Consider the following 17,200-nt stretch of genomic DNA (forward strand, 5'->3'; position numbering starts at 1 on the left):
TTCACATGCACTATATAAAGTTTGCACTCAATTTGATTATTTGTCAATGAGCTTCATATATAATTTTATGCACCATAAAAAATTTTCAAAATAGATGTTTTTCAAAATATTGCAACTCATTATTTCTGTTTAAAACATATTTGTGATCATTTGTGTCGTGACTTTAAAAATAAGGCATATTAAAATCTTTAACAAGGCATGTGGTAGTGTTTTTTTCTTCTTTCTCTAAATTTTTACTATTTCTGAATTTTACATTGAAAATTCTTGCAAACAGAGCCAAAAGTCTGCAGCAATGCCTCCTCCCGGTGCATGCCTGAACATCATAGAGGCCCGTCACAAGCAGGACGGTTTTGGGAAATTCACCAAGCCTCAGAAGTTCTTCGGCCAAGACTACCAGCAGTTGAAACAGTACTGTCTCACAAGAGGAAAAAAGTTCATTGATGAGACATTTCCACCCGACAGAAGGTCCATCGGCCAAGGGATAAGGAGTCAAGGAATGCTGAAACCTTCTGACCTGGACCGCGTGGAGTGGCTGAGACCAGCAGTGAGTATTTTGAAATGATTCAAACACAGAAGAGCTCATGGTTCACCCAAAATATTAACATCAGGTTAAGGAGATATCATAATATTGTTAAGCTAAATAGATTCAGCTGAGATTAAAAGTTGTTGCAGCGATTCACTTTTAGTACTTTCAGCTCTGCATTCAGAATCAAGTTGGTTGCTGGAAGTTTGTGTGTTGTCACTATGTAAAGAATATGGGATTCTATACTTTTGTATTTTATTATTTGACGCACTGCAGAAGCTTCTAGTTCTCGCATACTTTCCAACAATGACTTCAGGGATGCTTGTCAGTGTGGTTCAGACTGGCTGTCAAAAACATGCCGTTGCTATTTTGAATCTAACAAGAGTTTTGTTAGTGGGTGGCATGTGATTGGCCAGTTTTATTGCAACATTATTTCAATGTGCATAAACAAACACGTTTTGTAGTAGGATACACTAAAAGAGAAACGTTCTTTGAACACTTCAGAGCTTTCTCTCTGTTTCAGGAAATCGCTCCGTTTCCAGCCCTCGTACTTGACGGAATCTCCAGGTTTGATTTTGGTCAAGGGCGCCTCGGTAGGGAAATGTCTTCATCAATAATAATTTTTGTTCTCTCCACCCAATTTCCTCTGGTGACCCTTTTTGAACTCTCTTTTTGGCTCTTTTGGAACAGGAAACTGCTGGTTTCTTGCATCGATTGGAGCGCCGACGTTCCAGAAACATATTTTCACAGAAGTTATCCCTCTTGAGCAAATATTTGATGAGAACTACTGCGGGATCTTTCACTTCAGGGTAAATACCAACAGGGTGGTTATAATTTTTGACAGGTATATTTTTACTGAGCACTACTTGAAGTCTGTGATTTATTTAATTGTTGATAAGATGGCCTTTGTTTGTATTTAACCCATCACAGCATAAACTAGCAAACAAGCAGATGCCACAGGGTTTAAAATTCTTTTACTGCTTATATTTTATGAAACAGTAATTTAACACATTTTTATGTTTAGATACAATGCGTGTAAATTTAACCCCATAAATTGTTGGCTTATAATGCCAGACAGCAGCAAACTATGATCTGCTATGTGTCTCTGTGTCTGTATTTAGATTCATATGTGTATATAAATTTCAGTTCTGGAGATTTGGACACTGGGTGGATGTAGTCATTGATGACAAGCTACCAACACTCAATGGCAACCTAATCTTTGTTCACTCCAAAGACCAAAATGAGTTCTGGCCTGCACTCCTGGAGAAAGCCTACGCCAAGTATGCAAGCAGCCCTACACACACTGTAAATGAGAGTCGAGTTTGTTGTTTCTGTAAGTTTCTATAAAAGTATATTATCACGTCAGGGTTTGTGGCTCCTACGCTGACATGATTGCTGGAACTCCTTCAGAGGCTATGATGGACTTCACCGGTGGGGTACACATTAGCCTCCGGCAGCTGGACCCCAGTCCAAATTTGTGGGGGCTGATGTGCAGAGCTGGCAAATCCAACACACTGATGGGTTGTGGTACACCTCCCAGGGTGAGTCGTAATGTATCACACAGAAGCAGAACCACCAGCAATGACCCAGTTACTGTATGTCCCCCATACTTCTGCTGCCCTTTACTCGCTATTCATCAATCAGACCTCATCTTATTTTCCGACGTTCATTTTCAGCTCAACTAAACACTTGGAAAGTTTTATAACATTATCTGGCACAGATGTTATTTTGTGAAAGTCTATCTTAAGACAGAGAGATAAACACCTGCCACACTTGAAGGACCTCAGCAGTGGTTATAAAAGCTTTTATTACGATCATTTTATAGGAGACGTTTGTCTGTAACACGAAATGTTGAAATGTTCTTGACTGACTGGCGGGATGGCTCTATGAGTGGTAGGCTCCAGATGTTTACACTCCTCTCATTACCTTATGTGTGTGTATATTGTCTGTGTCTTGTTTAGTTCTTTGTTGTGTTGTTGTTGTGTTTCCTTGTGGCTTTGTGTTTGTGTTTTCCCTTCAGGTGCTTTTTGTATTATGGATGCTCTCTACCTCTGATTCAGATTCTATCTAGTTTAAATGAATCAACAGAAGTTCGAGAAATTTTCTAGAATTTTTAATATGTAATAGTCTACAAATGGCAAATGTGTTTTTCATGTAGGAAACATCTGCTACAGTTTTACCAAACGGACTGGTCCCAGGCCACGCCTACACTGTGACGGGTGTCAAAGAGGTGAAAATGTGCAGTTACAACTTTGTTAACATTAACAATACAAATAAAACTACCAAATTTTAACCTTCACTGTACGTAATACTCTTTTGGTGATGGTTGCGGTCAGACGATGAGCCGAGGAAAAACTGTACAATTGGTGCGTTTGTGGAACCCCTGGGGTGAAGGAGAGTGGAGAGGAGACTGGAGTGATCGGTAAGTCAGACTCTCACTCACGACTCTGAACTTAAAGATGGAAAACAAACGTGTGTCAAAAACTAGGCCTTCTAATAAGTGGAAAACACTGATTACATTTATGGATGCATGCAGGAGTGGTTTTCTAAACTCCCTCTGAAAATGTGTCTCCCCTCTTAATCAAATGACAAATTGTCTTTCAGGTCCTCTCTGTGGCAAACTGTGAGCCCTGAAGACCATAAAATGTGCCTTTCAGTGGCTGATGATGGAGAGTTTTGGTAAGAAAACTTGCACAATTTGATTTTAAAAAATAAATAACAAAATACAAATATTTTCCCGTCATCCCTCGTGTACTCTACCGTATCATCACATCCAGAGGAAAAACAAGTAATTTCCAAATCCACCTGATTTTAACAGGATGGCCTTCGAAGATTTCTGTAAGTTCTACTCAGATCTTGACATCTGCGGGCTGTCTCCGGACTTCCTTAATGAAAATGTGTCTAGTCAGTGGAAGACCTCCATGTACGAGGGCCGATGGGTGGCAGGAACCACGGCAGGAGGCTGCATCAATAACAGAGGTATTAAATCTGATATCATATTGTCTCTCATACACTGGAATGCATGTGTTAAAATGTGAAATATATGCACTAGAAAAATGCACAGAAATAACCATAATTTGGCAGCTGAGAACCTCAGTTGTTTTGTCGGTTTTTGATGAAATATCTGTAAATAGAAAAGTATGAGTTAAAAGAGCCCTGAAGTTCAACTGTGCAGTGAAGCAACTTATTTCAGCAATGATTAAATTACATAACTCTCCAGTCTTGATACAAATCCCTAACATTGAGAACAAAAGGTCCAACAGGGCAACAAGTTAAGTTGTTAACATAATTTCTGACCAGACAACAAAAAAATCTTTAGTCTAATTCAACTCAGTTATCAGCAGCTGTGAATGCAAATATGTTTGTTTTTGTTTTGTTTTATTGTTTTTTCAGGTACTGTAGTACTTTAATTTTCTGATCAGTAGTAACACGTTTGTTACAGGATTTTTTTTGTGACTGAAAGGAATAAGTTGAACATCCACAATAATAAAGCACTACAAACACAGGTGTAAAACAATGTTTTGCACACTATCTTATATAAAGATATCTTAATATCATGCACTCACTTCCATTAGAGTGTTATTGTTGAGTACCTACAGTATAAAGTGCCTTGAGGCAACTGTTATCATGATTTGGTGCTATATCAATAAAACTAGATTAAATTCTGTAATACATAACTGCAGCTCCTGCACTTGCATGACTTTGCTTTTTATAAAACAAAGGTTTCACCCACAGGACTCTTTCTAAGCTCTGACACATTCAGCTCCATCGCGGTCAGTCTGAAGACTCTATTTAACTGGCCGTGTTTTCAGCTTCTTTTTCTAATCCTAATTTTCTGAGTCCGGCAAATAAACCATATTTTTCTCTTTGCCTTCCAGATACTTTCTGGACTAATCCACAGTATCGTGTCACGATTTGTGGTGGTTATTCAGAGAAAGCGGGGGACAGAAACATAATGGTGTCTCTCATGCAAAAGCCTGACAAGAGGAACAGACACCTGGTGCAAAACCTCCACATTGGGTTTTCTATATATGAGGTAAACATTGCTCTTCATGGTGTATTATGATATGACATGCATAACATGGACATAGAAACTAGCTGCAGGTGTAAAATAGGTGAAAACTTATTTGAATATACACTGTCATTTTGTTAGGTACACCTGTTCAACTGCCTGTAATCAGCCAATCACATTTCAGCAACCCAGTGCATTTAGGCATGTAACCATGGTCAAAACGACCCCCTGAAGTTCAACCTGGCATCAGAATGGGAAAGAAAGGTGATTTAAGGGATTGCCATCTCTAGGTTTTAAGGTCTGAAAAAGTGAAAACATGCAGTGAGCAGCCTCGCTGAGGCCAGAGAAGAATGTCCAGGAGAATTTAACCACTCATTACTCCCAAGTTATGCAGAAGAGCATTTCTGAATGTACAACACATTCAATCTTGAAGCAGATGTGCAGAGTAGCAGAAGAGCACAGCAGGTGAAACATCTGTCAGCTAAGAACAGGACACTGAGGCTACGGTTCACACAGGCTCATGAAAATTGCTGCATGGTCTGATGAGTTTCTGCCGTGACATTCAGATGGTAGGGTCAGAATTTAGCATAAACATGCCTGGTATCAACACTTCAGGCCGCTGCTACTGTTTCTTGAACATGATATTTGAGTTCATTGTACTCAAATGGCCTCCACTGTCAACAGATTGCAATCTAATAAAGACCTTTGGTCCTAGTACTATAAAGGTGTAACGAATAAAGTGGCTGAGTGTGTACTGCTGTAGTAAAGCTTTGCCTGGAAAAGAAAAAAAGAAAAAAGAGTTGTATTGTTTAAAATGATCGGGTTGACCTAAACTTGAGACCTACACTAATAATGTTAATCATTATCCAAATTCCCTCAGTGTTATAACGTTGTCATCAGCTTTGAAGATAAGAAAAAAGCAGTAAAAAGCTCTCTAAATATGAGACCATATTCAGTTAGGATTTTTATTTGAATTTTATACTTTTATTTCATTTTAATATTATTAAATTGAATGAAAACAAACTGAATGCATTTCTTGTTCCCAACATGAACCAACATCCACTGATTTCCTTCAAGGTGGCTGAAAAAGTAAGAAATTGTTTTTTGCACAGTTCTTGTTTACATTCACACCTCTTATAAATGATGTAAGATGTCTGAGATATCTACATGCTCTTTCAGTATAAGGCACAGAGGGAAAGGTTTTCCCAGGACTTCTTCATTGGGAAAGCACCTGTTGCCCAAACTGAAACCTACCTGAATGCCCGCGAGGTGATGGAGTTCCTTATGTTGAAGCCTGGTGAATACCTGATTGTGCCAGCCACCTTCAATCCCAATGAGACCGCCTCCTTCCTCCTGACCATCCACTCAAAAGCAGAAGCCGACTTCTAGTATGCTCTCTCTGTCTGTATGAGAACAATGTTGGAAAATCTATGTGACACTTACGCAACACAGTCTTTTTTTTTTTTTTTATGTGAAGAAGAAATAACTTATGAATTGTTTTGTCCATAGTGATAATTCTGGTGACCACAAACATGAGCTTGATGAGAAGGTGTGTATTCAACAATAAATTATGGCACATTTTCCCCTTTTGTTATACGTTAAGTGACGTATTAGTAAATTTAATTTCTCTGGTACTGCTGATTTTCAGGTCAAGGTCAAAAATCCAAAGGAGGATCAAAAAAAGACGGACTTTTTCCAACAAAACTCTGACAAGGTAATTTCCTGATGTCTGGAAATGAAATATCTAAATCATCCTGATTTAAAGTTGCACTTGTGGTTTAGTTGCACTGAGTTATTCCAGTTATTTGGTAGCAAATTAAAGTAGTACCAAAATATACATGTTTGGTAGGAGGAACAATTTCCTGGCTCAGTATGATGAAGAAAATTCAACTTACTGAAGAATTCAGTTGATGTTGTTTTGTTGCTGTTATTATAAAAAGTGGAAAATATTTTTAAAAAATAAAATAAAACTCCACTATGACCGATTGTCTCCAAACATTTTATTTTTATGTGTACATAAAATACACATAAAAATAAAAGCAAATATAATGATATAATTAGACATATGTAAAGGATAAAATATGAACGTTCACACTGCTCAGTGTCTGCCTCTGGGGATTTAAAATGACTGCAAAAGATTACTTTTACAAGTTTCTGTAGATTGTAATTTAATTGTGTGGGTCATAGCCACTGAAGCCATTTTATAATAGAAAAAATGTAGCTTCATATATTACTAAAATACAATGATAATGCACTGACTATCATCCAACTACAGAATGAAATCATGTGTTCTGAAGCTATACCTAAATTTGAACCTGGGCAGGTTTCATAAAGAGGTTCGAGAATAGAGGTCTATGCACGGCATCTCCACAATCAATAATGGAAAATTAAATATTAGCTTTCTGCAGAGCTATAATGCATGCCTTATCTCTATAGATAAACTCTAGAGAACTATGAAATATAAATGAAAGAATATGGAAAAACCTCTTCTTTAAGGTCAGTTCAGTGAACATACTGTGGTAGTAATAGCTGCTATCGAGCCAAAAACCAAAATAGTTATGGAGGTATTTTCTCTAATTTGGTATCCTATTAAAAGTAGCAATATTCACTTTAAAGTGCTGTTAGCCAGCTTTGGTGAAAACAGCAGATATTTAGTTTTATCTGAGTTTAACATTGAAACGTTCCCATACAGAACAAAAATCAGTGTGTACCTTTTAAATCACCTGAGCACAGACAGCATGCCTGTATACAAAATGGCATCATCGGCATACAGATGACTTGTACTGTTTCTGATTTTAACACCATAAAAACCGTGAATAACAGTGGTCCTAGAATGGCACCCTGGGGCATACTTTTGATAACACATGCTGAACAAAGAGCCATGCATTACTCCAGTGCTAATCAGCAAACTCTTTACACAACTTTTCCATCCAATCTAATTATTTCTAGGCACCTAGAAATAACTGGATTAGAAAGCAGGATTAGCTTGTTGGGTTAGGGTTCAGTTCTGCAGTGTAGCCAGCAAAATATGTAATCTTGTAACATAAAAGTGGTGCTCTTAGCTATCACAACGATACACAAATTAGCCAGATACAGCAGTAGTGTGTGTATGCTAGTGTGTGTGGACAGTTTAATTTGTTTTGTTAATAAATGACAGGCAGCTCATAAATGAAAGTATAAGAGAAATCTTATTTTCATTTCCAGTATGATGAAGTTGATGCTGAGCATCTCCAGAGGCTTCTAAATGAAAACATCCTGAAAGGTTGGACTTTAGAAGTCTGCAGCATCAGTGCTCAGAGCTATGTGAGACTGTTTTATATTGCTGACACATATATTTATGTTTTATTTAGGAGACCTGAAATCTGGAGGTTTCAGTATTGATGCCTGCCGTAGCATGGTTGCACTGATGGATGTATCCTGTCCTAATGCACATGAGATTTTTCATGTTCACTCACACACTGCAAGTAATAAATCTGCTTTTTTTTTTTTTCTTCTTTTTTAAAATCACGATATCCATGAATACAAGTCTAAACACTACATTCAGCCAACATTTATTTCATTGAAATGTTCTATAAAAAACTGTATTGAATTGATGGCAATGGCCTCTTTAAGTCAATTTATCCTTCCACACCTCAAAAATTGCTGGTCATCTCTGACCCTGTTCGAAGAATATTTCAAAGACTTCTTGCCAAGTCTTCCAGATCTTAACTCCAGCTAACATCTTTGGGGAAAAGCAAGTCTTTACCTTGTCACTTACAGGATTTGCTTTCAATGGTTAGAGGTCTTGCAGAGTCCACACTTCAGTGGGTCAGAACTGTTTACTGGCTTGCAGAGGACCTACTCAGGTGGGCGTTACTGTTTTGCTTGCTTGTGTGTAAGATATGCATAGCTTTGTTGCCTTAATGTTGGGTAAAACAGACATCAATCACAGGCAAACTGAACAGTGAGGAATTTGTCCGTCTCTGGAACAAGGTCATCACATTCAAGGTAAAGAGAACCAAAATCAAATTAAATATTTGGTGCACAAAAAAAACATTTTTTAAAATAAATATAGTGTTTTATAGTTAATTGTGTATTATTAATACTTGTGCTGCATTCTAAGCATTGCTTTCTTTTTATTTTTCCAAGAAAATTTTCTACAGTACTGATGTTTCACGAACAGGAACACTGTCACTGAGAGAGCTAAGGAATGCATTCTTTGCTTCAGGTACACCTGCTTGGAATTCATGCATTCAGCAATGCTCCTGAAACTGCACACTCCTGTACATTGGACTCCCTGAGTGCTAAGTCACACCACAGCCAAAAAAAAATAAAAAATAGGTCATCTACCTCCCTGCAAATAGGAAAAATTGGTGGTTGCTTGGTCATTGAACTGAAATGTTTTTTTGCTGGTCGATTGCAAGTAGTTGTGGTTACCAACTGATTGCATAGAGGCTGGGCACAACCTCGACATGAAAATCACTTTCAATTGCAAAGTGATTGCACACATCACCTGGTGGGAAGAAACTTGTCTCTAAACAATTGTGGTCCGACTCAGACTTGCTGTATTATCAGACTGCATGCAATTGCCAACTCGACCCCATTCAGTCTCAAGTAGCAGGTTGACACCTTCTTATTACCCTTTTGATGTCCTGACGCATCAAAGTTGCTGTGAAGGCAGAAACTGACTGCGAGTATTTACAGTCTGATCCCCATCTTCAAAACCACCATTTCAAAAAGCAAAAGTACACATTCATTACATGCAATTAGAATAAATTTTGGTTGTGGGCTGGTCTCCAAAAAAGTCTTCACTAAGGTGACTGTATGATAAGGGCCATGGTCCACAAATCACATGTGAACTAGATGGGCAAACTCAATATAATCCCCTCCAGTAACTTTATCAGGGTAAAGGGCTACTCCACTCTAACACAATCCGTCAAGACTTCCCGACAGTATCCAGAGGTTTCGTCATCTCAGGGCAAATCTACTCCATACCTATGCCCTGTTGCTAAGATGGTTCTCAACCACCTCAAAGATCTACTCAGGATATGGCTTGACGAGATGTCCACAAATGATGTATTTGCAGTACACTAATGATGAGGTTTAAAAATATTTTCCATCTCATTTTTATACACTCATTGTTAATACTAGAAAATGTTTAAATTTGATTCATCCTTTCCATCCATCCATCCATCCATCCATCCATCCATCCATTCTCTTCCGCTTATCTGGGGCCATGTCGCGGGGCAGCAGCCTAAGCAGAGAAGCACAGGCTTCCTTCTCCCCAGCCACCTCCATCAGCTCATCTGGAGGGATCCCAAGGCATTCCCAGGCCAGCCAAGAGATATAATCTCTCCAGTGTGCCCTGGGTCTACCCCAGGGCCTCCTCCAGATGAGATATGCCCAGAACACCTCACCCAAGAGACGCCCAGGAGGCATCCTAGTCAGAGGCCCAAGCCACCTCAACTGGCTCCCCTCGATGTGGAGGAGAAGCAGCTTTACTCTGAGCCCCTCCCAAATGGCCGCATTCCTGAACCTATCTCTAAGGGAGAGGCCAGCCACCCTTCGAAGGAAACTCATTTCTGCTGCTTGTATTCGCGATCTTATTCTTTCGGTCACTACCTTTGAGTGCTCATACTGAGTAGAAAAGCGCTATATAAGAACTAGTCCGTTTACTATTTAGCATTTACCCAAAGCTTGTGACCATAGGTGAGGGTAGGAACTTAGATCAACCGGTAAATCAACAGCTTGGCTTTTACACTCAGCTCCCTCTTCACCACGACCGACTGGTGCAGCATCCGCATCACTGCAAATGCAGCCCCCATCCATCTGTCAATCTCCCGCTCCCGTCACTCGTGAACAAGACCCCGAGATACTTGAACTCCTCCACTTGGGGCAGGAGCTTGTCCCTGAGCTGGAGAGGGCACTCCACCCTTTACCAGCTGAGGACCATGGCCTCAGACTTAGAGGTGCTGATTCTCATGGCATCCGCTTCACACTCAGCTGTGAACCATTCCACTGTGAGCTGGAGGCCACCACCTGCTGAAGCCAACAGGACCACATCATCTGCATAGAGCAGAGACGAGATTCTGAGGCCACCAAGGAAGAAGCCTTCTGCCACTTGGCTACGCCTAGAAATTCTGTCCATAAAAATTATGAACAGAATCGGTGACAAAGGGCAGCCCTGGCGGAGTCCAACACCCACAGGAAATGAGTTCAACTTATTGCCGGCTATACAGACCAAGCGCTCGCTACTGTTGTACAGGGACTGAATGGCCCACAACAATGTTCCAGACACCCCATACTCCCGCAGGACTTCCCACAGGGCACAGTCAAATGCCTTCTCCAAGTCCACAAAGCACATGTAGACTGGTTGGGCAAACTCCCACGCACACTCAAATATCTTCAAAAGGATAAGGAATTGGTCCAACATTCCATGACCAGGAAGAAAACCACATTGTTCCTCCTGGATCCGAGGTTCGACTAATGGGCGGACCCTCCTGTCCAGCACCCTGGCATAGATCTTACCGGGAGGCTGAGGAGTGTGATGCCCTGAAAGTAGGAGTACACCCTCCAGTCTCCCTTCTTAAAGATGGGGACCACCACCTGGTCTGCCAATCCAGTGGCACCACCCCTGATCTCCACGCGATGTTGCAGAGCCGTGTCAACCAAGACAGCCCTACAAAATCCAGAGCTTTCGGGAACTCAGGGTGAATCTTGTCCACCGCAGGGGCCCTGCCACCAAGGAGTTATTTAACCACCTCAGTGACCTCACCCCCAGTGATGGGCGAGTCTTCCCCTTCGAGACTCTGCTTCCACTACAGAAGGCATGTCAGTAGGATTCAGGAGGTCTTCCAAGTACTCCTCCACTGCCCAACTATAGCCTCAGTTGAAGTCAGCAGCACCCCACCTGCACTATAAACCGTGTGAGTGGAGCACTGCTTTCCCTTCCTGAGTCACCTGACGGTTTGCCAGAATTGCTGCAATTCCGTCCGAAAGTCTTTTTCCATGACCTCACCGAACTCTTCCCACACCCAAGTTTTTTGCTTCAGCCACTGCCCATGCTGTGTTCTGCTTGGCCTGCCAATACCTGTCAGCCACCTCCGGAGTCCCACAGGCTAACCAAGGACTCCTTCTTCAGCTTGATGGCTCCCTTCAGTTCCATTGACCACCATCTGGTTCAGGGGTTACCACCATGACAGGCACCATCCACCTTGCAGCCACAGCTCTGAGCAGCAGCCTTAACATTGGAGGTGCGGAACATGGTCCATTCAGACTCAATGTCCTCAGCCTCCTTTGGAATGCTGTTGAAGTTCTGCTGGAGGTGGGAGTTGAAGATTTGGCGGACTGGGGCTTCTGCCAGGCATTCCCAGTGCACCCTCATGACATGTTTAGGTGTGCCAGATCTGTCCAGCATCTTCTCCCACCACCTGATCCAACTCACCACCAGGTGGTGATCAGTTGACAGCTCAGCTCCTCTCTTCACCCAACTGTCCAGAACCTGCGGCCCCAGATCTGGTGATACGATTACAAAATCAATCATCGACCTGTGACCTAGGGTGTCCTGGTGCCACGTGCACTTATGGACATCCTTAAGTTCGATCATGGTGTTCATTATGGACAAACTGGTTTGCACAGAAGTCCAACAACAAAACACCATTCGGGTTCAGATTGGGCAGGCTGTTGCTCCCAATCACAACCCTCCAGGTCTCACTGTCATTGCCCATGCGAGTGTTGCAGCCTCCCAGCAGGACCATGGAGTCACCAGATGGAGCATCTCAACCACCCCACCCAGACTCCAAAAAGGGTGGGTACTCTGAACTGTCTTTCAGTGCATAAGTGCAAACAACAGTCAGGACCCGTTCCCCAGCTCGAAGGCACAGGGAAACAACCCATTCAATCATTCATTAAATATTTGTTTTAAAATCGGACTTTCTAGATATCGCTGGGATAAGCTGAATGTTACACCAAAAACAGAAGTGGTCTGGTGTACAGTATTTTCAAACAAAAGTCTAGCATTTGTGTGTTTACCCTGTATTGTCTGGTTCATTTTTGTGTGTGTGTGTGTGTGTGTGTGTGTGTGTGTGTGTGTGTGTGTGTGTGTGTGTGTGTGTGTGTGTGTGTGTGTGTGTGTGTGCGTATGTTTATAATACCTTTTGGGGACAATTTTCCTGACATATACTACGTTGTGGGGACCAATTGCTCCTTGTGGGGACTGGAACCTTGTCCCCACAAGGGGAAACCCTGTTTTTGGGTCAGGGGTCAGAGTTAGGGCTAAGGTATGAATTGAGTTTAGGTTAGGGTTAGGGTTAGGTATGTGATGGTTAGGGTTAGGAAAAGGGTAAAGGTACGGTTTAGGCTGTAGAAATGAATGGAAGTCAATGGAAATTCCCCACAAAGATAGCAAAACACACTTGTGTGTGTGTGTGTGTGTTTGTGTGTCAGGAATGAGGGTGAAGGACGACATGCTCAATCTGATGGCTCTGCGCTACGGCGCCTCCTCTGGACACATGACGCTGGAGAGCTTCATCAGCCTCATGCTTCGCTTTGACTGCATGAACAGTAAGTCAAGCAAAGTCAGACGAATAATGACAGCAAAATCTGAAATATCTAAAACAAAATACAATCTCACACTGAGAAAACATTTTTGATGAGTAGACATCAAATTTTCTACTTCTCTTCTAAGAGGCTTGATTTGTTTTAATATTTGTGTTGATCAACAGAAATCTTCAGAGAGTTATCTGATGGAAAAGCCATGAAACTTGATGAGATAGAGGTAGTAAAACCAGCTTATTTTTTTGTTTATGTTATAACTGCAGTTGATTCATATTCAAGTTTAGAGGAAAGAAAATCTAAACCTAAGGTTTACTATAAAAGATCCATTATACTAAACTGTAATGGCCCTCTCAAGGAAGTTCTGGCCTTTTCTTCCTGATAATTGGCTGATGCATGAAGGTCATCACCCAATGCAGCTCACCTCAGATTTCCAGGCTATAAATGCTGATCCAGATGAACTGTTCCTCGATGCCACCACGTACCAACACTCTTTGGTCTTGTGCTGGTTTATGTAAATAAATTAATTTTATTTAAGTAAATCTTGGGGGTTAGGTTAATTGGTCATTCTAAATTGCCCATAGGTGTGGATGTGAGTGTAAGTGGTTGTCTGTTTCTGTGTGTTATACTTTGTGTAAGTTTGTGACAAAGAGGGGAGGGGGCTCATCCGGGATCTTAAAACCCATTGGTAAGGTTAGAGAATAATTGTTACAGCTTGTCATTTGCTAAAAGGCGAACTGAGTTCACTTGTCTTCCTTGAGTGCAGCTCTTTTGAATGGCATTATGGCCAAGGGTTTGGGGAGTCACAAATACAACCATGAAAAAGGGGTTAATGGAGGAGAGAGACTGAGCAGTTCATCTTGGCCAGTTTTTATAGCTCAGAAATCCCAGGTGAGCTGCATCACCTGACCACTCTCCGATTTATCAGTAAGATTATGCCAGGATGTCCTTTGATATATGTGAAGGATCTCATACTGCATTAACAAGCTGTCTCTCTTTATTTCTAGTGGATGTACATTTCAATGTACACTTAACTCAAAGGAATGGAAGCTGGATGCACAGTTCATCTGCAAATACTGAAGGGGGTACACATTTTTGAAGTTTTCTTTTAGATAATTGTGAAACTGCAAAATGCTTTCAAGATTTACTTTTCTGCAAATAACCCATTAACAGGCAAACATTTATTAGCCCCTTAACTGGCCAGGGCCCGCTGACGGGCCGTTTGTAGTCCCTTTTATATGGCAGGCTAGACCCTCCCATTTTTATTGACACCTCATTCGGCCAATCATGTAAGTGGCTGCACCAAATCACCTGACAAAGCTACGTGATGCCCTCTGAGTATCACTGGCTCTAGCAAACCCATTTCTTAACACGATTGGCCGAATGAGGTGTCAATCAAAATGGGAGGGTCTAGCCTGCCGGCGGACCAGTCGCGGCCAGTTAATAGGCTATAAAATGGGTTTTTCAGAGCCAATAAAAACCAGAAGGCGTTATGTAGTTTTTGTCAGGTGATTTTTTTGCTGCCAGTTAAGGGGTTAATATTATTACTTTTTTTTACTTTGCAAAAGAATTTGCACCAGAAGCTAATGAGACAGCATAATGGGACCAATCTTAGAGAATTCAGTGTGATCACCTGAGATATATGATGTAAAACTAGGACTTACAAAAGTCCTGTGCACCAGTGTTAAAGATAAATAAAAAATAAAATGAATAAAAATAAAAATGTGCATGAATGTGGAAAAATGCTCTGGCTTGGTAACTGTGTTCTAGCAGAAAAACAGGGAAAAGAACATTAAGAGCTTTTTTCTCTTTAGAAATGCACTTTGAGCTCATTAACTTCACATTATATGAGAGTGCAATGTTTGACTTAGCCATGACGCATTATTGATTCAAGTAAAACATTAGCGACACAAAACTGTAATGCCACTGTGGGTGGAATTATCGAACTGTTTCAAATTACTTTATACAGGCACTCAAATGTTTACAGCTCTTTTTGATAATTACAGTAATCCTTCGCTACTTCGCAGTTTGCTTTTCGCGGACTCGCTGTTTTGCGGGTTTTCAATCAATATTAGTGTAAAATATATATTGCGGCATTTTTGCTGTTTCGCGGGGTTTTGCGGTACTCGTTCTTCACATGTGTAGTACGTGTTGTACAGTAATGTATATATTTGGTGTATAAGTTTTCGGGGAGGGTTTATAAAAAATTAAAATAGTGTATAACTAATAAAATAATGTATAAGTATTAAAATAAATATAGCGTCCCTACTTTTCACTTATCGCGGGTGGTCCTGGAACGTAACACCCGCAATAAGTGAGGGATTACTGTATAGCAAAATGAATTAAGCTATTTATTCTCACAGCACACTCCTCACTTTCATAAAGTTGAGGTTCAGGTTACTTTTTGCATATCAGCGTCTTTCAGGCTCAATGCCTCTGAATGTTGAAAGTTGTTATTGTGGGTCTAGAATGATCACAGCAACAGCAAAAAGGAACCTCCACCAAACACTCACCAGTACACATTTTGTCCCCATCAACTGGAGGTTAACGATCTTTAGACCTGTGTGACTGAGGCCTAAATAAAACTGGACTGAATTTAATTTAAACAGCAATGACTCCAACGAGATCTATTGTTTACGGTACCAAAGATGTCAAGACTATGAAATAATTCTCATGAAATTATGTTGAAATCCATAAACATGGAAACATTTCATTTGATTCTTTGAAGCAGCCATTGTTTTCCTGATGACAGCTTTCCACACTGTTGGCCTGGATTGTTTCAGAATTAATAAGTATGTCCAGCCAAAGATCAGTGGGTACATTTATTGCCTTTGCAACACGTGACATCATCACAGTACAGTAGGTGGTTTATGTGACATGGTGTTGGTGTACACCAAATGTCTCTCAAAGCAACAACATGGCAAAAATGGCTGAAGCAAAGAAGAACAACATTAATCTCAGACATTCAGGTCAGTCAGTTACTAAGTGTCAAGAATTCTGAAAGTTTCTTGAAGTGCAGTAAAAGAAAAAAAGGGTCTCCCAGAACACCACAGCCGCAGAGGATAAATTTATTAAAGTTACTCAGAAATTGGCAGTTAGTGGCACATCACATCAAAGCTTCCCTCAGTCCAAGCAGCAGACATCTCAACATCAACTGTGCTGAGGTGACTGGCCTACAAGCAAAGAAACCATTACTGAGGGAGACCAGAAAGATGGATCTGTCTGCTTTGGCACACACACAATGACACACACACACACACACCGACCTTTGGGATGAGCCGGGTCACAGCATCAAGGCAAACAGCAACACTTCCTTCAAGGAAACAGCTCCAGCTGACGAGTTCATGAAGCTGCTGTAGAGAATGAAGACTGTCCAAAAGCTCATCACGTGTCTTCAGGACTGTCCATTTTCACACAAAATTTTGCAGCCACGGGTCAAAAAGACAATCAGTAATCAGATAATCATCAGTAACTAGCAGCACATTTCCTTAATTACAAATGAGTTTCTGTCTCCAGTTTGATCTATTCAGCATGACAGCAGCAGACCTAAAAATGACAGAACACCGAAGAGGACTATGATAAATGTTTTCTACAACTTTGGGGGGAAACAAAAATGTAAAATTAAAGGGAAGCAAATGGGGCTCATCTCATAACAAGATAATGTTGCGTCAAAATCCAGTCCAATCTTTCAATCAATGTGTTGAATGTGGAGAAATGGGAAGATAAACAGAAGGTCTGTAAACAAGCTTCCATGTTGGTTTCAATCTGAAATCCAGGACCAGAATCTGGGAAGTGTTTTTAATGTAGTGTTTATACAGTTCTAAGAGGCCGTAGGAGAGAGCGAGCACCTGTGGCACAATCCCAAAAACTCCCCTGAGAACATGAACTTTATGTACTGAAACTGGTAATTCCCACAGTATCCCAACCTCATACCAGCAACACTTCTAAATCGCCATAAAAGTTCCAAGATACAAAAGAAAAATAAAACAATAACTTCTCAAACAAGTTTCAGTCATGAAAAAGAAAGTTCTTAAAGGACTCGGTGCAGCACTGTGAAAACTGAATAACCAACTGTAGCAGCAGAAAGTTGAGGTAATTGGTCTGTATGACCAATAAAGTCATACAGAAACTGA

At 40.8% G+C, this 17,200-nt stretch overlaps 1 protein-coding gene across 1 annotated transcript; it reads left to right on the top strand.

Annotated features, from left to right (window-relative positions):
- The first annotated feature begins 292 nt into the window (after window positions 1-292).
- LOC115772887 (calpain-A-like) lies at window positions 293-14,113 on the top strand. The gene is made up of 21 exons (XM_030719319.1): window positions 293-544; window positions 1,047-1,116; window positions 1,214-1,332; window positions 1,670-1,803; window positions 1,890-2,064; window positions 2,682-2,753; window positions 2,860-2,945; window positions 3,128-3,202; window positions 3,342-3,502; window positions 4,402-4,559; window positions 5,613-5,624; window positions 5,715-5,923; window positions 6,045-6,084; window positions 6,184-6,249; window positions 7,740-7,797; window positions 7,886-7,947; window positions 8,454-8,522; window positions 8,664-8,742; window positions 12,960-13,076; window positions 13,238-13,290; window positions 14,075-14,113. The coding sequence occupies exons 1-21, from the start codon at window positions 293-295 to the stop codon at window positions 14,099-14,101; spliced, it is 2,094 nt and encodes a 697-aa protein (XP_030575179.1). The 3' UTR covers window positions 14,102-14,113.
- Window positions 14,114-17,200: the final 3,087 nt, after the last annotated feature.

Source organism: Archocentrus centrarchus, chromosome 22 (assembly GCF_007364275.1).
Source record: "Archocentrus centrarchus isolate MPI-CPG fArcCen1 chromosome 22, fArcCen1, whole genome shotgun sequence".
Lineage (NCBI taxonomy): Eukaryota > Metazoa > Chordata > Actinopteri > Cichliformes > Cichlidae > Archocentrus > Archocentrus centrarchus.

Excerpts from the sequence above, each read along its gene's own strand:
- LOC115772887 (XM_030719319.1), top strand. The coding sequence starts at position 293 with ATGCCTCCTCCCGGTGCATGCCTGAACATCATAGAGGCCCGTCACAAG. Across the intron at positions 2,754-2,859 it reads CTGTGACGGGTGTCAAAGAG|ACGATGAGCCGAGGAAAAAC; the intron begins GTGAAAATGTGC and ends GGTTGCGGTCAG. Across the intron at positions 2,946-3,127 it reads AGAGGAGACTGGAGTGATCG|GTCCTCTCTGTGGCAAACTG; the intron begins GTAAGTCAGACT and ends ATTGTCTTTCAG.